This window comes from Cucurbita moschata, unplaced genomic scaffold, assembly GCF_002738365.1.
Source record: "Cucurbita moschata cultivar Rifu unplaced genomic scaffold, Cmos_1.0 Cmo_Scf00011, whole genome shotgun sequence".
Classification (NCBI taxonomy): domain Eukaryota; kingdom Viridiplantae; phylum Streptophyta; class Magnoliopsida; order Cucurbitales; family Cucurbitaceae; genus Cucurbita; species Cucurbita moschata.
The window spans coordinates 4,441,264-4,468,853 of NW_019268527.1; the positions used below are offsets into that span (position 1 = coordinate 4,441,264).

The 27,590-nt window shown below is 40.3% G+C and overlaps 5 protein-coding genes across 6 annotated transcripts in view; 4 read left to right on the forward strand and 1 right to left on the reverse strand.

Annotated features, from left to right (window-relative positions):
• LOC111449283 (eukaryotic translation initiation factor 5A-4-like) overlaps nucleotides 1–807 on the forward strand; it is a 2,833-nt gene extending 2,026 nt beyond the window's left edge. Inside the window, exon 5 of the mRNA XM_023089121.1 lies at nucleotides 437–807. Coding sequence (XP_022944889.1) covers nucleotides 437–538 — 102 coding nt within the window. The 3' untranslated portion in view covers nucleotides 539–807. The remainder of the gene's footprint in view (nucleotides 1–436) is intronic.
• A 1,288-nt stretch (nucleotides 808–2,095) lies between these two features.
• LOC111449281 (probable WRKY transcription factor 4) lies at nucleotides 2,096–7,116 on the forward strand. Its single transcript, XM_023089119.1, has 4 exons — nucleotides 2,096–2,591; nucleotides 3,610–4,322; nucleotides 4,425–4,580; nucleotides 6,713–7,116. The coding sequence occupies exons 1-4, from the start codon at nucleotides 2,265–2,267 to the stop codon at nucleotides 6,915–6,917; spliced, it is 1,401 nt and encodes a 466-aa protein (XP_022944887.1). The 5' UTR covers nucleotides 2,096–2,264; the 3' UTR covers nucleotides 6,918–7,116.
• A 3,697-nt stretch (nucleotides 7,117–10,813) lies between these two features.
• On the forward strand, nucleotides 10,814–15,152 carry LOC111449823 (probable protein S-acyltransferase 22). Its single transcript, XM_023089881.1, has 9 exons — nucleotides 10,814–11,360; nucleotides 11,436–11,549; nucleotides 11,641–11,985; nucleotides 12,058–12,126; nucleotides 12,217–12,288; nucleotides 13,043–13,171; nucleotides 13,252–13,332; nucleotides 13,711–13,899; nucleotides 14,035–15,152. The coding sequence occupies exons 1-9, from the start codon at nucleotides 11,319–11,321 to the stop codon at nucleotides 14,812–14,814; spliced, it is 1,821 nt and encodes a 606-aa protein (XP_022945649.1). The 5' UTR covers nucleotides 10,814–11,318; the 3' UTR covers nucleotides 14,815–15,152.
• A 582-nt stretch (nucleotides 15,153–15,734) lies between these two features.
• LOC111449285 lies at nucleotides 15,735–17,503 on the forward strand. 2 transcript variants are annotated; one of them, XM_023089123.1, is made up of 2 exons: nucleotides 15,735–17,128; nucleotides 17,203–17,503. In XM_023089123.1, the coding sequence occupies exons 1-2, from the start codon at nucleotides 16,075–16,077 to the stop codon at nucleotides 17,349–17,351; spliced, it is 1,203 nt and encodes a 400-aa protein (XP_022944891.1). In that variant the 5' UTR covers nucleotides 15,735–16,074; the 3' UTR covers nucleotides 17,352–17,503. The 2 variants fall into 2 exon arrangements, with proteins under 2 accessions (XP_022944891.1, XP_022944892.1); XM_023089124.1 differs by having other exon boundaries at nucleotides 15,735–17,183; nucleotides 17,217–17,303.
• Nucleotides 17,504–21,225: 3,722 nt separating this feature from the next.
• On the reverse strand, nucleotides 21,226–27,038 carry LOC111449809 (protein argonaute 7-like). The gene is made up of 6 exons (XM_023089856.1): nucleotides 26,713–27,038; nucleotides 26,448–26,578; nucleotides 26,237–26,311; nucleotides 24,239–24,620; nucleotides 22,851–24,069; nucleotides 21,226–22,759 (listed from the first exon to the last, which is right to left on the reverse strand). The coding sequence occupies exons 2-6, from the start codon at nucleotides 26,559–26,561 to the stop codon at nucleotides 21,298–21,300; spliced, it is 3,252 nt and encodes a 1,083-aa protein (XP_022945624.1). The 5' UTR covers nucleotides 26,562–26,578; nucleotides 26,713–27,038; the 3' UTR covers nucleotides 21,226–21,297.
• Nucleotides 27,039–27,590: the final 552 nt, after the last annotated feature.

Below are 27,590 nucleotides of genomic sequence, written 5' to 3' on the forward strand. Positions count from 1 at the left end.
CCCATTATGCTTATGGGTTTGGATTTCTAGCGAAAATGTGTTAAAATGTCGATGATTAACTAACAAGAATTTCATATCATTAGATAGATAGAAGAACCCATGATTCCAAACCAATCACCTTTGGAGCTTTTCTATATAAAGATCAAATCTAATTATATGAGTGTCTAATATTGATATCTTGTGCTTAGTACTAACCTCTAGGAGCGTCTAATATTTGATATCTTGTGCTTAGTACTAACCTCTAGGAGTGTCTAATATTTGATATCTTGTGCTTAGTACTAACCTCTAGGGGGCTGATTAAGGAGTTATTTTATGAATAATTTTATGTTCATCTGCAAGTTTTCCGTTCCTTGCACGTCGGGGTCTTATTCGGAAGAACAATAGCTGCCATAGGCTATGAGTGGCATAATTTTGAAGATTTATTGTGTTCATGCAGATCAAGGATGGCTTTGCGGAGGGGAAGGATCTGATTGTGACTGTCATGTCTTCAATGGGAGAGGAGCAAATCTGCGCTCTCAAGGACATTGGCCCAAAATAGATTCTTTTGATGAATAGAAAGCAGCAAAATTTTTGGCCTCCTTGTTGCTGTTTGAATCAAGAGTTGTTTCTTGGCTAGTCTTCTTTATGTAAACTTCATAGCTGCTATGGTTGTTTAAGAGTTGTAGGATGATAGGTTCATGGTTTCTGATGAAGTATAATATTTATTTGCCATTAGGGGTTTCTACTTTGTTCTATTGTCACATTACAGATATTCTTTGTTGGTCTTTTGAAGCTTGATTTTATGTTTTCTTTTGGGGACTTCAATTAGATGCACACTGTGTTTGTATATTTGCTGTGTAGGACGCTGAGTATGCGTACCGATAAAAAGGAAAATGAAAGGAAGCCAGGGCCATACAGGTAAACTTTGTACCGTCTTAAAAATACTTTTAATTTTAAAAGTGTTCTATAGAACTCTTAAATTATGGAATGCGAGTATTTTTAAAATATGGTATCAATCGTATTTTTATTAAGAATATTAATGATATTATATGCCATAGTTGAATTATTATTTTATTTTGTAAGTTCTAAATGTTTCGTTTTGTGATGAATTTTAATTAAATTAATAGTTACGTGTTCATATATGGCGTATGAACTGGAAAAACAATTTATTTTTTATTTTTAAAGAACTGGAGAATGAAAGTGGTTAAATAAATAGGAAAATGACTTGGCATTTTGTTGCATTTTTTTCCATCCCCGTGGTCCCTACGACGTTAGCCTCTTCCTTCAAAATCAAAGGAACGTTAATTCGACTTCACCACCGCATCCATTGATTTGGTGCCAGCTGGCCATATAAGAACCACTATGTCCCATATCTTGTATCTATTCCGATTTTGTCCTTCTCCTCTCATAAAAATTACAATTTCACCCTCAGTCCTGCGAGTGGGTGGTGGTGGTTGATATTTTTAAAGGTAATCCACAGCTTAATCCTGGCTGTCGTGTTGCGTTGTGCCCAACTGCATCTCACCCGCTGAAAAATTATAATAATAAATAAATAAAATAAAAATTATAATTTAATTACTTTTGGAATAGCTGATAATTTGAATTATTATAAATAATCTTTGATATATTCATGAAATTTTATGCAATTATAGAGATTTGATAACATAGGATTTTATGATTTTACGGGGAATAATTAAGAATCTATAGGCACGTAGTCCACATTGACTATCTAGGCAACGTGAATCACTCATACAATCTAGTCCCTGATGAGACTTACCAAGGTAACCGAGCTAAGGAGGCACAATCAAGACTCATAATTTTTACTACCACTCGGGATATTGTATTGATAATAAGATAGTGGGAAGTGCATACTCGTCAACTCCTGGACTCATTGCCTATCTTAGAGGCTAGCAAAGACCTGCCATTAGATTCTCCCTCCAATCCACTAGGCCAATCGCATTGTTCATATGCTTCCTAGAGTGTTTGTGGGTGAATTAAGAAAAAAAAAACAAAAGAAGATATTTTTGAGGTCAAATTTGTCATATTTGTGGCCTCAATGTGGAGGCGTACTTGTGTTGTCCAATCAGAGGTATAAGCTCTGAGATTTTTAGAACATGGAAACAAAAAGGGAATTACGAAATTTCTTCTTTGGATTAATTTAATTACCCTTTTTCATTTTCGTGCATTGCGGCGTTGACTTTGTTTTTCTCTTTCAGCTCAGTTTCAGATCCCGACACCCAAACCCAGAACCTGAAATTTTCGGTTGCCTTTCGAAATTTGCTTCTATGGGTGACGATGAAGATAAGCTGCCACCGTCGTCGGTGCCGTCGCCGTTGAAATCTAAAGCTTTTCCGTTGCGGCCCACTATTAATCTCCCGCCACGGACCTCTATGGAGTCGCTCTTAAGCGGTGGGCCGGGTTTGGGACTCGGGTTTAGCCCAGGGCCCATGACCCTTGTCTCGAGCTTCTTCTCCGATTCCGATGACTGCAAGTCTTTTTCTCAGCTCCTCGCCGGCGCTATGACGTCGCCGGTGGCTGTTCCTCCGACGGCGTCCGAGCTCAAGGACTCTGCTGGTCTGCCCGATTCTCCGGGGCTTTTCTCGCCTGATCAGGTAATTGCTTAAGATTCACTCCGCCAACTGATTATCTGACAGTTATGAGAAAAATAAGGATTGTGTTTTCTTTATTGTTTTTCTATGGCTTTTGGGGACAACTGATTCTGCATCTTCAGCATGTTCTGTCTCAAATGCTGTCGGTTTCCATGGCTTATGTTTTCTTTTTCGAGCTGGTTCATAGTGGAAGAACCAAAATAGTTGTAGTCCCTATCAACAATGTCGCTCTAGAGCCAATTCGAGCTTAGCTCAGTCGATAATACTCTAATTTCTATGTCAAAGATCGATGGTTTGATCCCTGACTCCCAAAAGATCTCTTTGTCCTTGATTCATTAATCTATATGGTCAGTGAAACATCACTTGTGTGACTTACTCCATTGTAGTCTAGTCTAGCATGTAAGGTCGATATTGTCCATTTTAGCTAATTACGGATCATCGTTAACCTCACAGTTTTAAAACGCGTCTGTTAGGGAGAGAAACTCACCCTTATAATGAATGTTTCATTCCCCTCATCAACTGATGTGGGATCTCACAATCTACCCACTTGGGTTCCAACGTCTTAGCTGACACACCGCTCAGTGTCTAGCTCGGATATCATTTGTAACAGCTCAAGTCCACTGTTGGCTCGTTACTTATCGCCGTCAGCTTCACGATTTTAAAACACGTATGTAAGGAGAGAAACCTCATCCTTATAAGGAATATTTCATTCTCATCTCCAAGCGACGTGGGATCTCACAGCCAAGGAATAGAAATTTCATATTCCCACAATCTTTCATCTAGTGACGAAATCACCTCAGTCTAACTTAGAGGAGGGACATTCTAACGACAGGTTGGAAACAACCAATTAAACGAAAGTCGATGAGCCTTGAACACCATCCCGACCAATTTAATTCATGTTTATATACTATAGTACTGATTTGACTGATTTGATGACAATGATTCCTGGTACTGAATGACTTTTTCATATAAAGTTGCATATGACAATGTTGTTCTTTATTACTGTATGGCTTTGTTGTAGGGAACTTTTGGATTGACCCATCAGCAGGCTTTGGCTCAGGTTACCATGCAGGCTGTAGAAGCCTATTCTCATAAGCAAATACAAGCACACTCAGTAGCAGGCTCTGCAGCCTCCTCAAAGCTTTTGACCGTATTTCCGAGCGAGAAGGCTAAAGATCAGCCAGTGCCACTTCAATTGCTGAACTCTGCTGTCGTGTCGAAGGAGTCGTCCGATATCTCTCAATCCGATCAGAGATCGGTATCTTCTTCGTGTAATGTCGATAGGCCTGCTGATGATGGGTACAATTGGAGGAAATATGGGCAGAAACAAGTGAAGGGCAGTGAATTTCCTCGAAGCTACTACAAGTGCACGTACCTGAATTGTCCTGTCAAGAAAAAGGTCGAACGATCTCTGGAAGGCCACGTTACTGAAATTATTTATAAGGGTGAACACAACCACGAACGACCTCAACCGAACAAGCGTGCAAAGGATGTTGGAAATTCTAATGGATATTCAAGTGTTCATGGAAACACTGACCTATATTCTCAAGTAAAGAGTGGATATTTGAATAAGTTGAATGAGCAGTCAGCTGTGTCTTCCGTTGTGAAGAAGGATCGAGAATCGAACCTCGTTACACATGGACAGTCGTTGGATGCTAGTGACAGTGAGGGAGGGGGTGAGGTAGAAACTGGACCGAATAGAAACGATGAAGACGAACCGGATGCCAAGAGACGGTATGGAACTTTTATGTATAAGAATATAGCTTTTGAACTTGTTAGGTAATAGCTGCCTTTTGTTTCTTGATTGATCAATGCACAATCTTCTTAATTATGCAGGAACACCGAGGCTCGGATCGAGCCAGTGTCTTCTCATAGGACGCTCACGGAATCCCGAATCATTGTGCAGACTACAAGTGAAGTCGATTTGTTGGACGATGGCTACCGGTGGCGAAAGTATGGGCAGAAAACGGTTAAAGGCAACCCTTACCCCAGGTGAGTTTGCTTTATATCTCATTCAGCTTCAGTAGTTCAAGTTATAGAAATACAGGTTGCTATTGTATCAACAAACAGAGTGATCTTAAAATTTGAAACCATAAAAACTAACATCTTTCGTGGTTGTAATTTGTGAGATTCCACGTCGGTTGGGGAGGAGAACGAAACATTCTTTATAAGGGTGTGGAAACCTCTCCCTAACATACGCGTTTTAAAAACTTTGAGGGAAGCCCAAAAGGGAAAGCCCAAAGAGGACAATATCTGCTAGCGGTGGGCTTGGACTGTTACAAATGGTATCAGAGCCAGACACTGAGCGATGTGCCAGCGAGGACGGTGAGTCTCGAAGGGGGGTGGATTGTGAGATCTCACATCAATTGGAGAGAGGAATGAGTGCTAGCGAGAACGCTGGGTCTCGAAGGGGGTGGATTGTGAGATCCCACATTGGTTGGGGAGGGTAACGAAACATTCTTTATTAAGGTGTGGAAACCTCTCCCTAGCAGATGTGTTTTAAAAACTTTGGGGAAGCCCGAAAGGAAAAACCCAAAAAGGGCAATATCTCCTAACGGTGAGCTTGAGCTGTTACAAATGGTATCAGAGGCAGCAAACACAGGACGTTGGGTTCTGAAGGGGAGTGGATTGTGAGATCCCACATCGGTTGGGGAGGAGAATGAAACGTTCTTTATAAGGGTGTGGAAACCTCTCCCTAGCAGACGCGTTTTAAAAACTTTTCGGGGAAACCCGAAAGGAAAAACCCAAAAAGGACAATATCTCCTGTCAGTGAGCTTGAGCTGTTACAAATGGTATCAGAGGCAGCAAACACAGGACGTTGGGTTCTGAAGGGGAGTGGATTGTGAGATCCCACATCGGTTGGGGAGGAGAATGAAACGTTCTTTATAAGGGTGTGGAAACCTCTCCCTAGCAGACGCGTTTTAAAAACTTTTCGGGGAAACCCGAAAGGAAAAACCCAAAAAGGACAATATCTCCTGTCAGTGAGCTTGAGCTGTTACAAATGGTATCAGAGGCAGCAAACACAGGACGTTGGGTTCTGAAGGGGAGTGGATTGTGAGATCCCACATCGGTTGGGGAGGAGAATGAAACGTTCTTTATAAGGGTGTGGAAACCTCTCCCTAGCAGACGCGTTTTAAAAACTTTAGGAGAATGAAACGTTCTTTATAAGGGTGTGGAAACCTCTCCCTAGCAGACGCGTTTTAAAAACTTTTCGGGGAAACCCGAAAGGAAAAACCCAAAAAGGACAATATCTCCTGTCAGTGAGCTTGAGCTGTTACAAATGGTATCAGAGGCAGCAAACACAGGACGTTGGGTTCTGAAGGGGAGGTGAGCTTGAGCTGTTACAAATGGTATCAGAGGCAGCAAACACAGGACGTTGGGTTCTGAAGGGGAGTGGATTGTGAGATCCCACATCGGTTGGGGAGGAGAATGAAACGTTCTTTATAAGGGTGTGGAAACCTCTCCCTAGCAGACGCGTTTTAAAAACTTTAGGAGAATGAAACGTTCTTTATAAGGGTGTGGAAACCTCTCCCTAGCAGACGCGTTTTAAAAACTTTTCGGGGAAACCCGAAAGGAAAAACCCAAAAAGGACAATATCTCCTGTCAGTGAGCTTGAGTTGTTACAAATGGTATCAGAGGCAGCAAACACGGGACGTTGGGTCCTGAAGGGGAGTGGATTGTGAGATCCCACATCGGTTGGGGAGGAGAACGAAACGTTCTTTATAAGGGTGTGGAAACCTCTCCCTAGCAGACGCGTTTTAAAAACTTTTAGGGGAAACCCGAAAGGAAAAACCCAAAAAGGACAATATCTCCTGCCGGTGAGCTTGAGCTGTTACAAATGGTATCAGAGGCAAACACTGGACGCTGGGTCCTGAAGGGGGTGGATTGTGAGATCCTACATCGGTTGGAGAGGAGAACGAAACATTCTTTATAAGAGTGTGGAAATCTCTCTCTAGCAGACGCGTTTTAAAAACCTAGAGGGGAAGCTCGGAAGGGAAAACTCGAAGAGAACAGTATCTGTTAGCGGTGGGCTTGGGCTATTACCGGTGGTTTATAACTATGTCTGCTTGAGATGCTGTTGATTGTTTTTCTCATTCTATCAAGTGATCTTCATTCCATTGCAGGAGCTATTACAAATGCACGACTCACGGATGCAATGTTCGTAAACACGTCGAGAGAGCTTCAACAGACCAGAAAGCTGTGATAACGACGTACGAGGGCAAACACAATCACGACGTTCCAGCTGGTAAAATCAGCAGCCACGGTACAGCCAACAGTAACGTTCCTCGCCTAAAATCACAAAATATAGGTACTGAGAAAGACTCCTAGTGTTAAAGAAAGAACAAATAACAGTCTGTTTGTTCTATATTTCCCACTTCCTAAGCCATACTTTAAATCAAGATATACCATTTTGTTAATATAGAGTTAAAAGGAAATGAAACATATTGTATCAAATTTTACTGTTGCATTCTTTTGTAAATGAGAATACACATAAATGATTCTATGTTATTTACTTTTGATTGTGATATGTTCCCTCCTGGGTCGAGCTACCGTCTGCTTTATGTCTGTACTTGTGAGATCTCACATTAGTTGGGGAGGAGAACGAAACATTCTTTATAAGCAGACGCGTTTTAAAATTTTGAGGGAAAACCCAAAGAAGACAATATATGCTAGCGGTGGGCTTGGGCTGCTACAGGACTCAAATTTGGTTAGAGGGATCGTCTGTCAATGCAACTCTAGAAAGAATCTACTTGTTATCCACATCGGCTGAGACGAAATGGCTTGATTGACATGAACCAGCTCAACTTTGTTGTATGATTCTCAGATGTGGTCCGGAGACGCACACGTCAACTATGAAAGTTGTTGAACGATCGTATATTCGGTTGACTTATACGACTTACTTACGAGAATCTAACTGACAGTTAACATTTTGATTTGTAGGAAGGGATCTGTTGTTAATGTTGCCAAAAGCAGACAGGCCCTCCAGTAACTCCTCAGCTGTGGATGGTAACAAAGGTAAAAACAAATGCAAGTAAATATTCCACTTTACAGATCAGTTGTTTTTTTTTTTTACTGATGAGCTACTGATGGTAAGAGTTGATATGGGACTCAGTAAAAAGAAGAAAGGAGAAGTGGTGGGAGGCCCCATGGATGTAATAAAAGCTTCACATGCTTGTCCACAAGTTACATAATGAAATACACCCACCCTTTTCTCTTTATAGTTTCCATCATTTATAACACTCAAAATGTGTCCCCTCACCCTTTAATTTGCTCTGTCCCCACTATCATCTTAACTATGGTCGCATTTGTATTATGAACGTGTCAAGTCTTTACCACTCGTAATGTTCAAGGGTTAGGTTTGGGTAAACATTTTTTTAGACCTAGCTCGATTGTTTAGACTATAAATTTTTTCAATTCAATAAACACTTGTTAAATAATGATTCTAACCTAACCCGATTATAAAATGTTTGAGTTGGGTTGGTTTGGATTTTTTAGGTTGTGTGATGTCTCACATTGGTTGGGGAGGAGAACAAACCACCATTCATAAGAGTGTGGAAACATTCCCTTAGTAGACGCGTTAGAAAGCTTTGAGGGGAAGCCCAAAGAGAATAATATCTGCTAGCGATGGATCTAGGTCGTTACAAATGGTATTAGAGCCAGACATCGGACGATATGTCAGCCTTCTCGTTGTTCCCCGAAGGGGAGTAGACATAAGGCAGTGTGCGAGTAAGAACATTGGCCCTAAAAAGGAGTGGATTTGGGGGCGGTCCCACATCGATCGGAGGAAGGAAAGAGTGCCAGCGAGGACACTGGGCCCTGAAGGGGAGGTGGATTGTGATGTCCCACATTGGTTAGAGAGGAACCATCATTCATAAGGGTGTGAAAACTTTCACCTAGCATACTAGCAGACACGCTTTAAAGCCGAGTAAGATTTACCATCCAATTTTAGGACACTGGGCCCTGAAGGGGATGGATTGTGATGTCCGACATTGGTTGGAGAGGAGAACAAACCATCAGTCTTAAGGGTGTAGAAACTTTCACCTAACATAGTAGCAGACGCGGTTTAAAGCCGAGTAAGATTTACCATCCAATTTTAGTGTATATTTTGAAAATTACTATGGCAGTATTTTAAAGCCTAGTAAGATTTACCATCCAATTTTAGTGTATATTTTGAAAATTACTATGGCATTACGGTGGATATTGTCTGCTTTGTCTCTATCACTGTCAGTTCCACGGTTTCAAAACACATCTAGCATGGAGAAGTTTACCCAATCTTATAATGAATGTTTCATTTCCTCTCAAACTAATGTGAGATCTCACAATATAGCTAACAGTAAGCTGGAATAAGTTATAAATATAAACTAAAATATATATATATATAATATGTATATTATTTTTTGAAAAATAAAAAATAAAAAACTAATTGGGAAAAATCCACCAAAGAAGTCCTTGAAACAGAAGGGTACTGTTAAGCCTTTTAGGCTTGAAAATCCAAAACTTTCTGCAAAATTTGGATTGAAATGAGAAGAAAAAAGTGGATATTATAATATTTATTTAGTTTGCTCCCCATTCAAGCAAGCAATTATTTAATTATTACCCATCTGATCCTCTTTGACTTTTCCTTTCCCTCCAATTATTCTTTCTTCAATTTCCCTCTTAATTTTGTTCCCGAATCTCTTCCAAACACTAAACGCCACTCCTAATTTCCCCTCCTAACTGCACATTCTTTTAGACACCCTCTCCCCACATTTTATTTCTATTTAATTATATTCCAATTATTACATTTTATATTTTAATCCTTTATTTTATCCTTAATTTCAGTTTAGCCCCTTAAAAACAATTTATTACCATCCCCATCACTTCAACTAATCCAACTTATATTAAGTTATAAATCAGGAATATTTTTTTTCAAAAAAGTGTTATTACTTTTTGTTTTTATATGTTACACATCCATCTTCTTATTGTATTCTATATTAGATTTGAAAAATAGATATTAATATAAATATTTTCGTACTTTAAAAATTAATTTAAATTCATATTCTTACGTCAATTTGACTAATATATGTGATGTCCCACATTGGTTGAGAATGAGAACAAATCACCCTTTACAAGAGTACGGGGACATTCAGGAAATCTTTACCACCCAAAGAGGACAATATTTGCTACCCAAAGAGGACAATATTTGCTAGTTGTGGATTTGGGTCGTTACAAAATAAAATGTTACTGCTTATTTTTTTTAAAATAAAATACGAAAAGTGTGAATTAAAAATGCGTTATTAATTTTTTTTAGTCGAAATTATAATTCTAACATATTTTATATCTCAATCTGGTCGATTTATTGTTTTATTAATCATTGAAATCTATAATTACAATTAGATTTTTTTAAAATTATTATTATTATTATTTATATCAATGGCTTTCTTACTTAAATTTAAACAAAAGAATTAAAAATTAAAAATTAAAAAGCATATTCTGCTCTGCTATATGCGTGAATGTAATCCAGTACGGCAGCACACAACTTTTGAAACACGTTGAAGACGAACCACAACGGTCCGATGGGATGATGAAGCACGATCAAGAAGATCGACGGCTGAGAGGGCTTCTTGGGTCAACGCTATTTTCACAAATTGATTCGGCTGGGAAAGCGTGCTAGAAAAGTGCATATATACGGAAAACCCTATCGAGGAACGACAGTGAGTCCTCCAAGAAGAATTTAATGCATTGATCTACTCTGTCAAAACGCTGCGTTTTACATTCTTGTTTTTTCTTTTTTTCTATTTTTTAATTATCAAAAGGCATTATTTTCAAATTTACGTTCACGAGTATTGGTTGTCTGCGGACAGGCTCTATGATGACTACGTGCATTCCATAATCATGGCCGTTGAAATGAATGTTTGAAAAATTGAACGGTGGATGCGATGAGATCTGATTAACATGGAGCCCAATGACTGACAACAAAATGCCAAATTTCATTTCCAAAACTTTGCTTTTCTTAAAGGAAAAAAAGGGCTAAAATTATTCACTAAACAACACTACAATCCACAGTCATTGACCCACATCTCACGTTTCCTTTATTGTAATGTCATTCTCTCGGTTTGGAATTCATTAAAGTTCAAATTTTGTTGGTTAATCTCAGTTGTTCATCAAGTTCTTGACTTAGATTTTCATCACCCAGATACGATTTTGCTAAAAAAAATGGTGTAATGAAGAGGCAAAGGCTTAAAAGAAAGAAGGAACAGAATGGAATTGTTGATGGAATCGATTTGTAGGTACCAACTAACCAATTCAATACAAGAGGACAGATTCTAAAAGGAAAAGATGAAGAACATTTAATGTTTTGTCGAAGTGGCTTCAAAATAGTGAAAGGAGTAATTGTTTGCTTTGTTGATCTGATTTGAAGAGATGTTTAAAGGGAAATTGGGTTATTGAGCTGCCGTTTCATTGTAAATAGCAGTGGCTTCTCTTTGTCTTCAGTGACACATGATTTGCCCAGGGAAAAAGGGTAACGCCAGAAACCAAGAGATTTTAAAGTAAAAGGGAGGTTTCGATGCAATTATAGGCTTCAAAACCAAAACCCACCCTTCTCTTCTCTCCTTCTTCACGGGTTCGAATCCCAAATATGACTAAACTTCACTAGCAAATCTTTGTAGTTTCTGTGGGAAAGGGGTTCGTAATCTGAAGCCCATCCTGTTCTTCGTGTTCTTCGTGTTCTTCTTCTGGGTGTCTCCAATGAGGAAGCATGGATGGCAACTTCCTTACCATCCTCTCCAGGTTTCTATTTTCCCTTCACCCTTTTCTTTTTGCGTTCTATTATGCAACTAATTCATTCTGTGATTCTTGTTTAAGGTTGTTGCAGTTTCTGTGTTTCTAGCTCTGGGGTTTGCTTTTTATGTCTTCTTTGCTCCTTTTGTCGGGAACAAGATTTTTCAGTATGTTATGATTGGACTATATACTCCTCTTGTAAGCCATCACCACTCAGATCTATCCCTCATTTAGTCATTTCTGTATGATATTTGATGTTTCAATCCATGTTCTGTTCTTTGTTATCTAGATTACATGTGTGTTTGGTCTATATATCTGGTGTGCGGTAGCTGACCCGGCAGACACTGGAGTGTTCAAATCCAAGAAGTATGTCGATGTTCCTGATGAAGGGAAGTGTTCTCAGCAAAAAAGTTCTAAACTCGGTGGCGAATCCACGCATGATCCCAATGCTGCTGCTTCTGTGGATAAAGATGCAAATTCAAAGGACAGCCCGGCATCAAAGAAGCTGTCATGTCTTTCGTTGGTGTGCTTCCCTTGTGCATATGTATGCAATTGTTCGGGTTCGAACGAGGAATCGTCCGACCAAAACATGAGTGAAGATGGCATGTTTTACTGCAGTTTGTGTGAAGTTGAGGTGATTTAACTGTTGAAAGAGCTGTATTTTCAAGTGGATTGTTTAAGTGATCTAAGCTATGTTGTTGTGCAGGTTTTCAAGTATAGCAAGCACTGCAGAGTTTGTGATAAGTGCGTTGATCGGTTTGATCACCACTGCAGGGTAACAAAATGTCTGAATTTTTACCTCCTTTCCTTACTCAATCAAGTGCCACAGATTGTTCTTACAATTTGTTTACTTGTGGTTCTGTAGTGGCTTAACAACTGTATTGGCCGAAGGAACTATCGACAATTTTTCACCCTCATGGTTACCTCTCTCCTCTTGGTAAGTTCAATCCTCCTCTCTATGTTTTTACCTTTGTAACTGTCCGCTTTGACCCATTACGTATCGTCGTTAGTCTCACGACTTTTAAAACACGTCTACTAGGGAGAGTTTTCCACACCCTTATAAGGAATGTTGTGAGTTCTTATAAGGAACGTCCTTGCTGGGGTGTCTGGCTCTCATACCATTTGTACCAGCCTAAGTCCACCGCTACTTTGGTCCGTTACATATCGTTGTCAGCCTCATGGTTTTAAAACGCATATACTAGGAAGAGGTTTCCGCACCCTTATAAGAAATATTTCGTTCCCCTCTCCAATTGACGTGGGATCTCACAATCCCCACCCCTTTAGTGGTCTAGCCTTCTCACTGGCACACCGCCCAGTGTCTAGCTCTGAAACCATTTGTAACACCCATTGTATCGCCGTCAGCCTCACGATTTTAAAACGCATCTACTAGGAAGAGGTTTCCATACCCTTTTAAGGAATGTCTCGTTCCCTTCTCCATCCAACATGGGATCTCACAAAAACCTCGGCCCTTGGATGATATGATGAGCTTTGGAAGAGCTATGCCTCTCAGCCATAGATAGATATAACAATTTCTTGTTACCACCAATCATATGCTGTAATCCCTGGTAGCAACATGACAGCACCTCAAGAACATCCAACCAGAGTAAGGATTTAATTTCATCTCAGTTTCTTTTCAATTAGTTATTGACAGGTTTATACATGGTTTGTGCACCTTGGGCTTGAGATTGCAGCTTATTGTACAATGGTCGAGTGGAATCCTTGTGCTCATCTGCTGTTTTGTCGAGAAGAAACGGTTCTCTGTGGAAATCTCCTCCAAGTTGGGTAGCAGTTTTTCTTTGGCACCTTTCATTATTGTAGTGGTAAGTGGCTCTGACCATTCCCTGGCTTCTCTATTTGGCTAAACTTGAGCAACAATCTAAACTGATCCCTTCGTTTTCAGGCGGTTTGTACCATCTTGGCTATGATAGCAACATTGCCACTGGCTCAACTCTTCTTTTTCCACATCCTTCTCATAAAGAAGGCAAGTATACCACATGTTTCGTTTTTTTTTGTGAGATCTCACATCGGAGAGCGGAACGAAGCATTCTTTATAAGCGTGTGGAAACCTCTCCCTAGCATACGCGTTTTAAAAGGAAAGCCCAAAAAGGACAATATCTGCTAGCGGTGAGCTTGGGCTGTCACAAATGGTATCAAAGCCAAACACTGAGCGGTGTGTTAGTGAGGACATTGGCCCCCTAGGGGGTGGATCGTGAGATTCATATTGGTTGGAGAGGGGATCGAAACATTCCTTATAAGCGTGTGGAAACCTCTTCCTAATAGACGCGTTTAAAACCATGAAACTGATGGCAATACGTAACGGATGTCATTATTTGGGATTAATTGCTTACTTTTGAAACAGGGAATTACAACATATGATTATATCATAGCTCTAAGGGAGCAAGAGCAAGAGCAACAGGGAGGTGGTGGCCAACAAAGTCCTCAAATGTCTGTTGTCAGCTCATTAACTGGACTAAGTAGCGCAAGCTCGTTCTCGACTTTCCACCGAGGTGCATGGTGTACTCCCCCGCGCTTGTTTCTCGAGGATCAGGTAATTTAACTAGAAAATTCTTTTCCCGAAACATGTTTTATAAGGGTGTGGAAACCTCTCCTTAGCAGACGCGTTTTTGGAGAACGAATGTGTCTAATTATGAAAGACAATATGCGTTTTGTTTTCGTGTTTCAGTTTGATGTGATTCCACCAGAGACGGGGTCTGTTAGTTCGCTCGGAAAGAGGACGGTCAGCGAAGAAGCAACCAAGAAAAAGAACCCTGCTGCTGTGAGGATCAGTCCATGGACTCTGGCAAGACTAAATGGTGATGAGGTTTCAAAGGCTGCAGCAGAGGCAAGGAAGAAGTCCAAAATTCTACAGCCTGTGGTTAGATCAGCGACACCTTTTGAACGTGAACCGGATAGCGGTTTTGGCAGTAGTGGTCGCCGAATCGTTTCACGACTCGAAAATAATAGAAGGCGAGGGAATAAACGTGTGCGACTTCCATCTGATCTACCTATGCAACACTTAACAAATGTTCCAGGAAAAGCTGTTGAAAAAGGTTTCTCTGGCACATCAACTAGCCTTGGTCCTCTTCAGCTTGAAGCACGCAGTGCTTTCCAAACAAGCCGAGCAATGTCGAGCTCAACCATGGCTGCATCGTCACCGGAGAGCAGTTTGGGGTCGCCTGACATCCATCCGTTCAGAATATCCTCCTCAGGAGCTGAAGAGTCTAAGAGAGTCACTGGCGTATTAGCAGCTAATGTAGCTGCTGCTCAAAAGGGACTTCCATTGTCGAGGTCGACTAGTGATGGATATGAAGCTTCGGGCGGAGAGGACAGCGACCGAGTTCCTTCAAGGATTGTTCAAAGACCAACAAGCTGGAACAACCTCTTGTATGGTTCGGAACAGGAAGAGAGGATTGCCCAACTGCAAGCATCATGTTCTAACCAGATCAACATGAGACATGCCTGATTATGAGCTTACCGAACATGTTCGTGTCGATATCGATGTGGTGCAAAGTCGATAATTCTTTGATTCTCCAGCCAAGGAATTCGAGCACCAATCAAACAACCTATTCTGTAAAGTGAAAATGTAGTCACAGAATCAAGGCATCGCAGAAGACGTAGCAAAACGTAAAACTCGAGCTAGCCGATGCCGATCTTGACACTCGAATTTGTTAGTTTGTTTCTTGCAATTCCCGGATTTGCTTTGTTTGATATAAACCAATTTTCTGGATTGCTTTTGTTGAAGTTGTGTTAGTTCCAACGATTGGATTCTTGTTTATCATTGGTGACGTATTTGATGAACTATGAACACCTTCAACACTTCATTTTGTAGACAAAACTGTCTTCAAGGAATGGTATACTAAACATCGTATTTGTATGTTTACATTTGTCGGGAAGTTTTAGGGTGGTCCAACTATTTTAACCGTGCGGCGTCGTGATCTTGACATTCTCAACCAGCCTTAAGGAGAATCAAGCCTCGTATATATTTTTCGCCCTGGTTTTGTGGCTTCATCGGACCTTAGCCAAGGTCTGTCTTCATCAACCAAACATTGTTTGTGCAGAATCTAAGTTTATTTGACCACACATGCAACGACACAACTGACTTGCCTCTACATTAGGCCAAGTCACTTGGCTCGACATTGCCTCTACTCGGGTCAAGATCTCTCAATGCAATATCGCATCTCATCTTGTCATCTTTATATATATATATATATATATATATATAAACTTTTAGTGTAGAGGAAGATGGGAGAGGAAAAATCAAATTGCAAGCAAGAAGCAAGCATTGATTCTGATATTTAAAAGTTTAATAATTCAATTTTAAAAAATAAAAAAGAAATAATGATTTGAATAAATGTTGTTTGAGGCGGAGGCATGTCTTGTGAGGAGGACTGTCCCCGAAAGAGAGGCAACACAGATGACAGATTAAAGAAAGGTCGCGGAATTTGACGTCTGGATCCCAAAATCCCCTCCGAAATAGCCATTTTCCCTCTCCATAGCCACACCACGCCCTTCCCCTCCATTTCTTCTTCTTCTTCTTCTTCTTCTTCTTCCCTCCGAAATCTTCTCTTTCTCTCTGAATTCCTCTTTTCCTCACCTCCCCAGATCTGATCCTTCTGAATTTCCATTCGCCGCCCATTGCCGCTGCTTTTTCCGATGGGGTTCTTTCCCTTTCTGGTGGTTCTGTTGTTTTGGCGCCACCGGATTTAGGGTCTGGAAACTGGAAATGGAATTCTCTTCTTCCGTCGATTTTCCCGGAATCCATCGGGATACTCCTCCGACGGACGAGGAATGCCACGATTTGCGTTTGCTGACCGTGGCGTCAACAAAACCCTCTGAATCCGGGATCGAACCCGACAATCAATTCCATACGATGAGCGCGTTGGAGATCTTGAGGGAAACGGTTCGGATTCTCCGCTACAATTCTACTGCGTTTGTGGTTATTGCCATTTTGCTTATTTGCCCTGTTTCCGCCGTCTTTTTATCCAATGTGTTAATCGATGAGTCGACTGTCAAGATGCTGACTATCCGATTGGTATTAATAGCCAGGTCCAGTGGGCTCCCATTGATGCCCATGATCGAACATTCATGCCAGAGATTTGCCGAGTCGATTCTTTCCTCTGCAGTGTGCTTTCCTTTGTTCGTTACCTTTTCTTTGTTATCAAAAGCTGCTGTTGTTCATACGGTGGATTGTACACACGCCAAAAGAAGGTTCGAAGCAGGCCTGTTCCTCGCTTTAGTTCGTAATATATGGAATCGTCTTGTCACGACATATGTTTCTGTGTGTCTTGCGATTGTTGGGTGTCTTACAACGTTCTTGGTTCTGCTTGGTGCTGTTTGCAGTACTTTTTATGCATTGGGATTTTCGCCTGATCTTATTATATCTGTTGCTGTGATTGGGGGGCTTGTGTTCTCTGTTATATTTGCTAATGCTGTCATCATCTGCAACATTGGGATTGTTATCTGTGTATTGGAAGATGTTGCAGGGCCAGGGGCATTGCTTAGGTCGTGTGTTCTTATTAGGGGTCAAACTCAAGTGGGGCTTTTGATATTTCTGGGATCCACAATTGGGACAGTGTTTGTGGAGGGATTGTTTGAGCATAGGGTTAAGATACTGAGCTATGGAGATGGGTCTTCGAGGATTTGGGAAGGCCCTCTTTTGGTGGTTATGTATTCATTTGTTGTGCTTACTGATTCTGTGATGAATGCGGTTTTTTACTTCAGCTGCAGATCTTCAAGTATGGTGATATCAGACGATTCTGTTTCGGATGGATCAATTGGTATTCTTTCATTCGAATTGGATGATAGTTTCATAGACTGATTGATGGATTGAACATGGGATATCTGTTTGTAGATGATACCAAAAACATGGATACCAGAAACAATGGCGACCAAATTCTTTGTTGTTGTTCAAACGTGGCTGGAAATGATTTGAAAAAATGCATGAAGTTGGGGAAGGCGATGTGGGATTTTGGCCATTTTTCTGCAATTGTTAGTGCTTGAAACATGAGCGGCAGCCGGCAGGCATCCATTACAGCAACTTATGAGGTCCGGCATCCAGCTTTCCTCTTCTTCTTCTTTCCCATTTTTGCTTTGCCATTTCTCAACGATGTGATGTGAGTTATGATTCAGTGGCAATAATTTAGAAACCTTATCAATACTAAATATCTCTATACCTATTTTTTAAATTTAATTATTTATCTTGTGTAACCTTTTTATATCAAATTCTAATAGACTTCTCCAGCAACACTATTTATTTGCTTATTTTTGGACATCCTCCTAAACAATACCGATTGTGTGGGTCCATTCCCTTACCCAATAGGATTAACTGGGCTTCTAATCCACATCGAACATGGGCCAGGCCCAGTTAAAAGGGTTGTTTCATGATCTGCCGCCAGCTATTTACGTTTGGGCTTCTGGTAAAAAGCCCACAATTCAAAGGCCCAAATAAGAAAAACCATTAATAGTCAGTTAACTTGAGCCCTATTAATAGCAACTTAACTTGAGCCCCAATAGTAACCTACTTAATTTGAGCCCAAATAGTAGCCCAGTTAACTTCAGTCCAGATAGTAGCCCATTGAACTTCAGCCCAAATAGTAGCCCACTTAATTTGAGCCGAAAACGTAGCCCAGTTAACTTCAGCCCATTTAATTTGAGCCCAAATCTTAGCCCAGATAATTGAGCCCAGATAGTAGGCAGTTAACTTGAGCCCAAGTACTAGCCCAGTTACGCTGGGCCCAATTAGTAGCCAGTTAAATAGTAGCCCATTTAATTTGAGCCCAATTCCTAGCCCAGTTAATTGAGTCCAGATACTAGCCCAGTTAACTTGAGCCCAAGTACAAGCCCAGTTAAGTTGGGCCCAATTAGTAGCCAGTTAAATAGTAGCCCATTTACTTTGAGCCCAATTCCTAGCCCAGTTAAGTAAGCCCAGATACTAGCCCAGTTAAGTTGAGCCCAAGTACTAGCCCAGTTAAGTTGAGCCCAATTAGTAGCCAGTTAACTAGTAGCCCATTTAATTTGAGCCCAAATAGTAGCCCACTTAATTTGAGCCGAAAACGTAGCCCAGTTAACTTCAGCCCATTTAATTTGAGCCCAAATCTTAGCCCAGATAATTGAGCCCAGATAGTAGGCAGTTAACTTGAGCCCAAGTACTAGCCCAGTTACGCTGGGCCCAATTAGTAGCCAGTTAAATAGTAGCCCATTTAATTTGAGCCCAATTCCTAGCCCAGTTAATTGAGTCCAGATACTAGCCCAGTTAACTTGAGCCCAAGTACAAGCCCAGTTAAGTTGGGCCCAATTAGTAGCCAGTTAAATAGTAGCCCATTTACTTTGAGCCCAATTCCTAGCCCAGTTAAGTAAGCCCAGATACTAGCCCAGTTAAGTTGAGCCCAAGTACTAGCCCAGTTAAGTTGAGCCCAATTAGTAGCCAGTTAACTAGTAGCCCATTTAATTTGAGCCCAAATAGTAGCCCACTTAATTTGAGCCGAAAACGTAGCCCAGTTAACTTCAGCCCATTTAATTTGAGCCCAAATCTTAGCCCAGATAATTGAGCCCAGATAGTAGGCCAGTTAACTTGAGCCCAAGTACTAGCCCAGTTACGCTGGGCCCAATTAGTAGCCAGTTAAATAGTAGCCCATGCCAGTTAACTTGAGCCCAAGTACTAGCCCAGTTAAGTTGGGCTCAATTAGTAGCCAGTTAAATAGTAGCCCATTTAATTTGAGCTCAATTCCTAGCCCATTAATTGAGTCCAGATACTAGCCCAGTTAACTTGAGCCCAATTACAAGCCCAGTTAAGTTGGGCCCAATTAGTAGCCAGTTAAATAGTAGCCCACTTAATTGAGCCCAGATAGTAGTCCAGTTAACTTGAGCCCAATGAGTAGTCAAAAGAGTAGTAGCCCAGTTATTATCGACCCCAATTATTATCGATCCATCATTTACTTTTGGGCTTCAGGTCAAAAGCCCAAGGCCCAAATAAGAAAAAACGAAGCAGATCAACGACGAAAGAAAGCCCAGTATGGGTCCATGACATTTAGTTTTGGGCTTCAGGTTAAAAGCCCACAATTCAGAGTCCCAAAGAAGAAAAAACGAAGCTGACGAACGACGAAATACATGGCTCGTAGGCTCTGTACATTGCGAGAAGAAGAGAGACGAAACGGAAGAAGAGCGCGCGTGGATCCAAATCTGACAGAGGGAGATGAGACGAAAGTGGGAAGAGATGCGCGAATGGCGATGCGATAATGTGTGAGATTCGGAGGAAATGCGAGGGAGAGCGTTAGATGAGAGAGGGAGAGGTGTGTCCTATCAAATCAAGGGGCAAACACAGAGCAGAGAAGAGCAGATCAGAGCAGAGCAGAGGCAGAGGAAAAGGACGAAGCGTCGATTGGATAGGTCTTAATGAAGAACGTGACTCTTCCTTGAAAACCGACGCAATGTTATGCCACAACAAAAGAAAACGTCACGTCGGAAATGGATAGCCCGTTGGCGCGATGCTCATGCTGACGCTGATGCCTATGCTGCTGCCTGATGCATTTGAAGCCTCCTTCAGAATAAGGTTCCATAACCGACACTAACGAATCTTGTTACGTATTATTATTACATACACTCCTACTATTAACCTAAATTCGCCTCGATTTTCGTTTCTGTTTCTGATTTTGATTTTGATTTTGATTTTGCGATATCGTGTTTTGAGTTGACATGATTGCCCTTTTTTAACCTCACCTGAGCTCCGAGAAATTTTGACCGTTAGTTGGGGGAAGGACCTCTTAGCGAGCGGGTTGAAGAAGACAACCTACTCTTCTTCTGCACAAATTTCAACACCATGTTCTCTAAACCTATAACGATATTTATGAATTTTTTTTTTTTTTTAGTGTATCTATAATTTAAAATATTAAATTATGCTAAAATAAATAAATACCATAATAAATTGATTGTTTGTGTGTAAACTCATTTCATTTTTTAAAAATAAATACCATAATATATTCTATTTTTAATTGCTTACTATTGTATAATAATAATTACATGGAATTACTTCACTCTCAAGGTAGGTCTCTATCTTTCACTCATGTGTACATTACAGTACTCGGAGGATCACCAGTTGATTGTAGCAGAGGTATCATCTTTCTAACAGCAGACTCTCTCCATAACAAATACCTTTTAGAACGGTGAGATTGAAATACATAATTCAAAGTAGAAAATATGTATTAGCGGTGAACTTGGCCGGGTGAAATATGTCAAAATTTGAGGGGATGGGCAAGGTGGAGGTATGAATTGGGGGAGGGTCCCACGATGAGCTCTAAAGGGTTCAATAAATTATAGTCTTTGTGTCTCGTCGGATTCAGAGGCCGTGCGGTACTTGAAAGTGTAGCTGACGAATGGTCCTTAATGGTGATGGAAAGCTGCAACCATACATACAGAGCCCAATAACATAAAATAAAAATTAAATTAAATTAAAGAACAAAAAAAGAAAATTGTTATATTACTTTCCTTCCAAGACAAAATGGCAACTCCAAAAGTCAGAAACACTTCACTTCTTTCTCTGCTGCTTTTTGTTCTTCGGGATTGCATTGCTTTGCATGAGTCTGTAGTGTCAGGCTACATTTTAACTTCTTTATTCATATTTTCATGCCTCTCTTTTCCCCAAACTGCCCTTCTCTCTTTACCTTCTGTCTTTTGCTTTGGGAGCTTTCTGCTGCTCTGTCAGTGGAAGAGGTTTTGGACTCTTTCTGGGGTCAGTTTGGACAATTTGGATCGTCCAAAGCCTTGGGGGGCTTCTGCACATCTGTAACAACACTTTATTGCTTTAATGAATATGATATCTTCTAAAAAGTTTGTTTTTCTTTTCTTTTTACTCTAAACCTGATGGAGCCCCTCATAATAATAGGACAATAATTTATGAAGTTTTTATGCATGCCACAAAATGAAGAACTAGTGATTGAAACTACAACAAAAATCAACAATAAAACATGAGTTTCTTAACATTTTCACTAAGTTTGGGTAGAGGCATTGTTTTTGGAGGGGCAGCTCGAGAGACGGTGTTAACGCCTCGAGTATGAGCCATGGAATAATCTGATCGTTCGAGGTAAAGTCTGCCTCGATAAGCAGCTAGATGAGCATAATATGCTGGAGGAACTAGTGAAACAGGCTTGGTGCACCTGTTATAAGTGTAGCATAAGTTGTAAACTAGCTTTTGTAGTTCATCAGAAGTGAAGTGGTTCTCATCACAGAGTACATGGTAATGTGTAGGCCTACTTGTTCCTTTAACACCCCAATGGCTGCAGAGATAGAAATCGAACTCCTTTGGGTGCGTAATTACAGTATCGACAACCGTCCCGGGAGGAATATTTTCATCAAGAACCTCACTTTGATTCGATGAAGGATCGATTTTGAATGGGAACAATCTAGTGTGATGCCTCTTCTGAACCACAGCAAAAGTTATAGGAGGCTTGTAATTGTGGAATCTAGAGCAGGCTGTTTTAATAGCCTGCAATTCCTCTTGTAGAACTTTGTAGAACTGTGTTTCACTCACACCATCTCTGAAAAATATGATCCGCAGTGGTAGTTCGTTCAGTTCTTGATAAAATTCCTCGAGCAGCTCTTCGACCATTGCGCCAAGATCGACAATAATTTCTTGTCTGTGTGTTTGTGATCTCATTCTTGAAGCATACTTGTTTGCTGCTGGCCAATTCATGCTACCAACTACAGCAGCTACGGAGGGGCTAAAATCATCCAAGGGATGGGGATGAGTTACATCGGCGCCCATGAAGATCACAGGCTTGTCGGTTTGAAGCAGGCGAGGTACTTGGGAAGGTAATGAATTGTATAAAGCAACAGTGCAACCACCAACCTTGGCGTTAATCTTAAGAGCCAAGTTAGCCAAAAATTGGGAGCTTGACTTGGCAAGATTTGGATAGAGACAGCATTGACTTACAACGCCAATGCTCGTCTCTGCAATGCGTTTCAAATCTGCATAGCCTTTGTGTTTTCGTTCCATCACACAGATCAAGAGCTGAAGATTGTTAGATGCAGCACTATGGATCATCTTAAGCTTAGATTCTAACAGTGAGACACTGTTAAGCACTTGTGTTGGTTCAAATTGAGGAGGGACGATTGTTCTACTGTTGAGAAATATGCCTAATTGTTCACATCTTCTAGAGAGCTGGTTAATGAATCTTGGAATGCTCAATCTCTGATCTGGGCTACTGCTGAAACTTATTAATCCCCATCTCTCAATTCTTGTTCCCTCAAAAACGTGACAATCGACGAGGTTCCACTGGCGGTCAGGACGGGAGGGAATAAGATCACGAATTTGGCCACCGTCGCCAAGCTTTAGCTTGGGAGGTTGAAGAACTCTTCCATTTAATTTGGTCATTTCCCTTGAAACTTTGAGGCTGAATTCTTTTCCATGGATGCCACTGTCAGCCAAAGAAAACGTTATATCAGAAAGTGAATATGAAAATCAAATAACATTCCATAGCAAATTCTCTGAGGAGCTTCAAAATTAACCTGTTTGGCCCAAGAGGACCTTGCATGACACCATCTATATTAGCTTTCCTTTCCTTTGGCCTCTGGCAGCCCATCTTAAGCATTCGTGCGGTCTGTTCGTCCGAAAGCTTCCCGAGAAACTTCTGTCCTTCACAAATCATACAAAGCTCCATAGGAAGATAACATGGCTTACTCCTACTAATCTGCAAACAAGGCAAATTCCTGTATTGAATATCATAGTTGTAATGATCTTTGAAGTACCCCACCAATCTTAGATTCTTCCCATTCCTATCAGCAAACCAGAGACCCTCAGTAGGTTCATCTGTTAGGCCATAAACTCTATATCTTTGAACACTCTCTCTATGACAAACAAAAACTCTGATATGCTTCAAAGCCTTCTCCACTTCTCTCTTTTCTTCAATGTTTAGGCCTCTTGTCTTCCTTTGAGTAAGGTCTCTAAGACAATCAAGACGCTTCTGCAAATAAGGAATAACTCCAATACTTTCATGGAAAGCAGTGACAGAGCAATCTACATTCATAACCAAGCCTTGCTGAGTGGGTCTAAGGCTTTGGAAAAAGCCTCTCAAACCAACAACACCTCCCCCAATTTCTTTGGCTCCCCATGCTGAACTTGAATACAGAGATCTTCCCACAGTGATGCATTTCTCATTTGAACCTTCCCTCATTACAACATCTAAAGCATGAAGATAATCCTGAGGAATTGGAATCCAATCATCTCCTTCATTAGTTAAGTATCTATTCAGTTCCATCCCATCAAATTTCGAGACAAGTTTAATACTTATCCTGAAGAGTTTGAATTCTTGTTTATGTTTAATCTCTCCTCCAGGAACTTTCATTTTGCTGGAGGGAATTGGAAGGCTGACATAGAACTCAAGCCTATCTTGTACAAACTCAATTGGGCTGTAAAGATTTTTGCGGCCATCATAGGCAGGAGAGGCCCCAGAGAGCAAATCCGAGTTCTCCTCTACAAGCTTTTGTTTGATCATTCTGGCAACTTCTTTTGAAGGGTTTGGAGAGATTTCTACATTGTAATGGTAAATTCGTTGAGAAGGGTCAAATTTGACTAAGAAATGGTTTGCTAAAAGAGGAATAACAGGCCCTTCTACACCTCCAGAATCTGGTCTACTCGCAGCCACTAATACCTCTGGTTTACTTTCACTCACCTTTCCATTTCCTCCTTTATGTGGTAAACTGCTTTTCAGTCGAAGCCCTTTTGAAGCTGAATGAATGCACGTGTTCAAGGAACAAAAACATAAGAAAAAAATGTCAGAATGGTTACAATCCCCACCCAGTTCAATAACTGTGGAAATGCAGAAGCCAAGGGTTTCCATAATCATGGAAAACAGAGAAGAAAAAAGAAAAAACCAAGGGTTTCCATAGAGTTTTACCTGGGGAAATCTTTAATATTGGGACATGGGTATCAGCGGTGGCTGCAAGAGGAGGGTTATTGAGCTTGCAGGAAGGCTCCTGCGAGTGGGGTTTTGGTCTAGTGGCTCTATTAGGAGGAAGCGGAGGAGCTAGAGCGAGCTGCAGAGGAATAGGAGGAGGAAGAGGAAGGGGGAGGGGAAGGGGAAGAATAAGAGGATAGCATGTTTGGAAGTGGTTTTGGTTACAAAAGGCATATTGATTTGAGTACTGCCATAGCTGGTGATGCTGATATTGGTGATGAACATGGTGGTGGTGGTGGTGGTGGTGGTGACGAGGGTTAATCCTGGGTTTGAAACTCCCAGTTTTGTTGTTGCATTTGCTGGTAGCATTAGGGTGTTCTGACTGTTCCATGATGCGATTAAGAGTGAGATGGTTTCATGCGCAAGAATGAGAAAGAGCAGTGCTGAAATACAACAGTGTGAGAGAAAGAGGCTGTGTTTTTTATTTCTTTATATGCACTGAAAGGTATCTCAGTCACTGCTGGGACTGTAGTTGCTGTTGCAGAAAGAGAGAGAGAAGGGTTTAGTTCCTTAAGGTTCAATATGTCTGGGCCTGGTGGAGGTTTTATGCTGGTTTGTATATCTGGAAAGGAAAAGGGTGGAGGGTGGGGTATAGGTTATGGTGTAAAGTTGGAAACTTGGACGCATGGGATTGGGATGGACTTGGTATCTCTATCTCCCTACCCCTACTCATGAGCTATGGGAATTGTTTGTTTTCATGATCTAGTAAACCAAAAGCTAGGATCTCTTTGGCATAAAATAATGAAAAAGGTACCTTTCTTTAATCCTTCACCCTATATTGATGTTGCACACCGGACGATGTGCTAGTGAGAAAGTTGAGTTTTAAAGAGATGGACACAAGGCAGTATATCAGCAAAGATGCTCGGCCCCGAATAATGGCGGATTGGGAGGTCTCACATCAATTGAGGAAGGGAATGAGTACCAACGAGGATATTAGGCCCCAAATAGAGGTGGATTGTGAGATCTCACATCAATGTTGGGGAGGAGAACGTTTTATAAGGGTGTGGAAACTTTTTTTTCTAGTCGACACGTTTTAAAAACCCAGAAGAAAAGTTCAAAAAAGATAATATCTACTAATTGTGAATTTAGGCTGTTCCCTCTGTAATCAATCAAATACTTAAAAGTTCGAATCTTTCCATTTCAACCTTTTGTTTAACGGAAAAGAATAAATTTTAAATTTGAACCAGTAACAAACTTGTTTGATTATTTTTGTTCAAACAGAAAAAAGTATCTATAATTGTATAAGTAATAGTTTTTAGCACATAAATGAACTGAGGTTATCCATGTTTGGTCAATTCATTATACCTTAATAAGAGTTTGTACTTCAAACTTTTTTAATGAAATGATTTGTACTCAATTCTTTATAATTGTAACTTAGAGAGCAAATATGACCCACAATATAGATATTGGCCTATAATTTTTGTCTTTTTCATTTTGTATGAACTATCATGTCTTCATTTCTATCATGAAAGAGAGAGAAATATTCTTCAATTTTGTCTTAAAAAAAAAAAAAAATGTATTTTTCATCTCAATATAATACGATTAAATTTTAAGAGGGAAAATGAACTTCAAAAGTAAAGGCTAATTTGAAACCAACCTTAAATTGAGGCTACTAATAAACGTGACGAACACATGAATTGAAAATTTTAATTATATCGTTAAACTTTATAAAATTTCAAATACTATAATATTTTAAGAATCTTTTACGAAAAAGAATTTGAGACAAATTAATTCAAATTTTGTATAAATTATACTCATTTTTCATTTGTGTGGACAAGATTAACCAATAATTATCTGGAAAAGACAAAAATGAGTGGAATTTGTTTAGCCAAAATTGGAAGTGTTGTGGGTCCATTTGTAGCAGTATGAAACAGTGGGAAACAAGTGAAAGGCAACAGAATATGTATAATCAAAGGACAAGACAAGGGTGAATGGTACCTGATTTTGACATTCAATTTGCTTCTGAGTATCTAACCATAGTTTGTGATTTGGATTATCATCCACCAAACAGCCCTTAAGACAAATGACAATACACACAGAAAAGTAGAAGCTGAGTGGTTAGACATAATAATAATACATGAACCAAGCCTGAATCACTTTAAAAAGAATAAGAACAGGGCTCGATGCCACATGGTGTGATGCATGTTACCTTCGGTTTTTTAAGTATTAGAAACGCAGAATAAAGGATGTTCCAACTATGGCGACAATGATAACAGCAATTTAATCCCCATTTTTCTTGGCTTTCGGTCGGATCAGCCAACATTTTAGGCTTTGCTTCACCTGACAAGGAAAGTCATTACAAGTCTAAGTCAATCAAATCACAGGAAAAATGCACCTTAAATTCTTCTTTTGTGGGGGTAATGATCAATTTAACAACACATAATGATTATTGTTGCTGATACAGAAGAATTTACCTGTAGCTTATGATAACTTAAAGTGGAAGGAGGTGGTCTCATGAATGGACCAAAGTTGAACACACCTGAACTGGTTCTCATAATCTTTGGGAAAAATAATACAAGTGCTGCTGCTGCTCATCAAGATCATGAGGCTCAACTCAACTTATTCATATCGTTCAACAGGAAATACGTCTCTCTTATTCAGAAACATTCTTAATGGCTACACCTAATTGACTACTTGGATGTATCTGTTTTGTTGGGGTTTCAATCTAAATATTCTGCATTGGAAAACGAGCAAACTAATTTGCCAACGAGTTTATGTGTCTTCCAAATGATTGTTTTTTCTTTGCCCTTGGAGAAGTAATCTTTATCTAAAAATAAGGAGTCAATGACTTGAGAAAGAAGAAAAGATCAGAATCTCATAGGTTGAAATGACGTGGAGAAATGGTTTCGATGAAGGTAGAAACTTACACTGTGAGATGCCACATCGGTTAGAGAAGGGAACGGAATATTTCTTACAAGAGTGTGGAAACTTCTTCTTAATAGACACATTTTAAAACCTTGAGAGGAAGTCTTTGAAGGGAAAGTCCGAAAAGGACAATATCTACGAGCGGTGTGTTTGAACTGTTACAAATGGTATTAGAGTCAGTGTGCTAGCGAGGACGCTACGACCCCAAGGAGGGTGGACTATGAGATCCCATATCTGTTGGAGAGGAAAACGAAACATTGCTTATAAAAGTGTGTAAACCTCTCCCTAGTCTAGTTCTAAAACCTCGAGAAGAACCCCTTGAAAGGAAAGTTAAAAAACGACAATATTTACTAGTGGTAGACTTGGATTCTTACCTAGAGAGAGGGAGTTGTTTTTTTTTTTTTTTTTGGTACATTTTGCTCGGTGG

What these genes read in the sequence shown, in the direction of transcription:
- LOC111449285 (XM_023089123.1), top strand. Translation starts at nt 16,075, where the DNA reads ATGGAATTCTCTTCTTCCGTCGATTTTCCCGGAATCCATCGGGATACT. An exon ending in TGTTTCGGATGGATCAATTG is followed by an intron (nt 17,129 to 17,202) that starts GTATTCTTTCAT and finishes ATCTGTTTGTAG; the next exon opens with ATGATACCAAAAACATGGAT.
- LOC111449809 (XM_023089856.1), bottom strand. Translation starts at nt 26,561, where the DNA reads ATGTTGGCTGATCCGACCGAAAGCCAAGAAAAATGGGGATTAAATTGC. An exon ending in AATATTAAAGATTTCCCCAG is followed by an intron (nt 24,070 to 24,238) that starts GTAAAACTCTAT and finishes GCATTCATTCAG; the next exon opens with CTTCAAAAGGGCTTCGACTG. An exon ending in GGTCCTCTTGGGCCAAACAG is followed by an intron (nt 22,760 to 22,850) that starts GTTAATTTTGAA and finishes TTTGGCTGACAG; the next exon opens with TGGCATCCATGGAAAAGAAT.
- LOC111449823 (XM_023089881.1), top strand. Translation starts at nt 11,319, where the DNA reads ATGAGGAAGCATGGATGGCAACTTCCTTACCATCCTCTCCAG. An exon ending in GGTTTGATCACCACTGCAGG is followed by an intron (nt 12,127 to 12,216) that starts GTAACAAAATGT and finishes GTGGTTCTGTAG; the next exon opens with TGGCTTAACAACTGTATTGG. An exon ending in CACCTTTCATTATTGTAGTG is followed by an intron (nt 13,172 to 13,251) that starts GTAAGTGGCTCT and finishes CTTCGTTTTCAG; the next exon opens with GCGGTTTGTACCATCTTGGC.
- LOC111449281 (XM_023089119.1), top strand. Translation starts at nt 2,265, where the DNA reads ATGGGTGACGATGAAGATAAGCTGCCACCGTCGTCGGTGCCGTCGCCG. An exon ending in GGCTTTTCTCGCCTGATCAG is followed by an intron (nt 2,592 to 3,609) that starts GTAATTGCTTAA and finishes GCTTTGTTGTAG; the next exon opens with GGAACTTTTGGATTGACCCA. An exon ending in GAACCGGATGCCAAGAGACG is followed by an intron (nt 4,323 to 4,424) that starts GTATGGAACTTT and finishes TTAATTATGCAG; the next exon opens with GAACACCGAGGCTCGGATCG.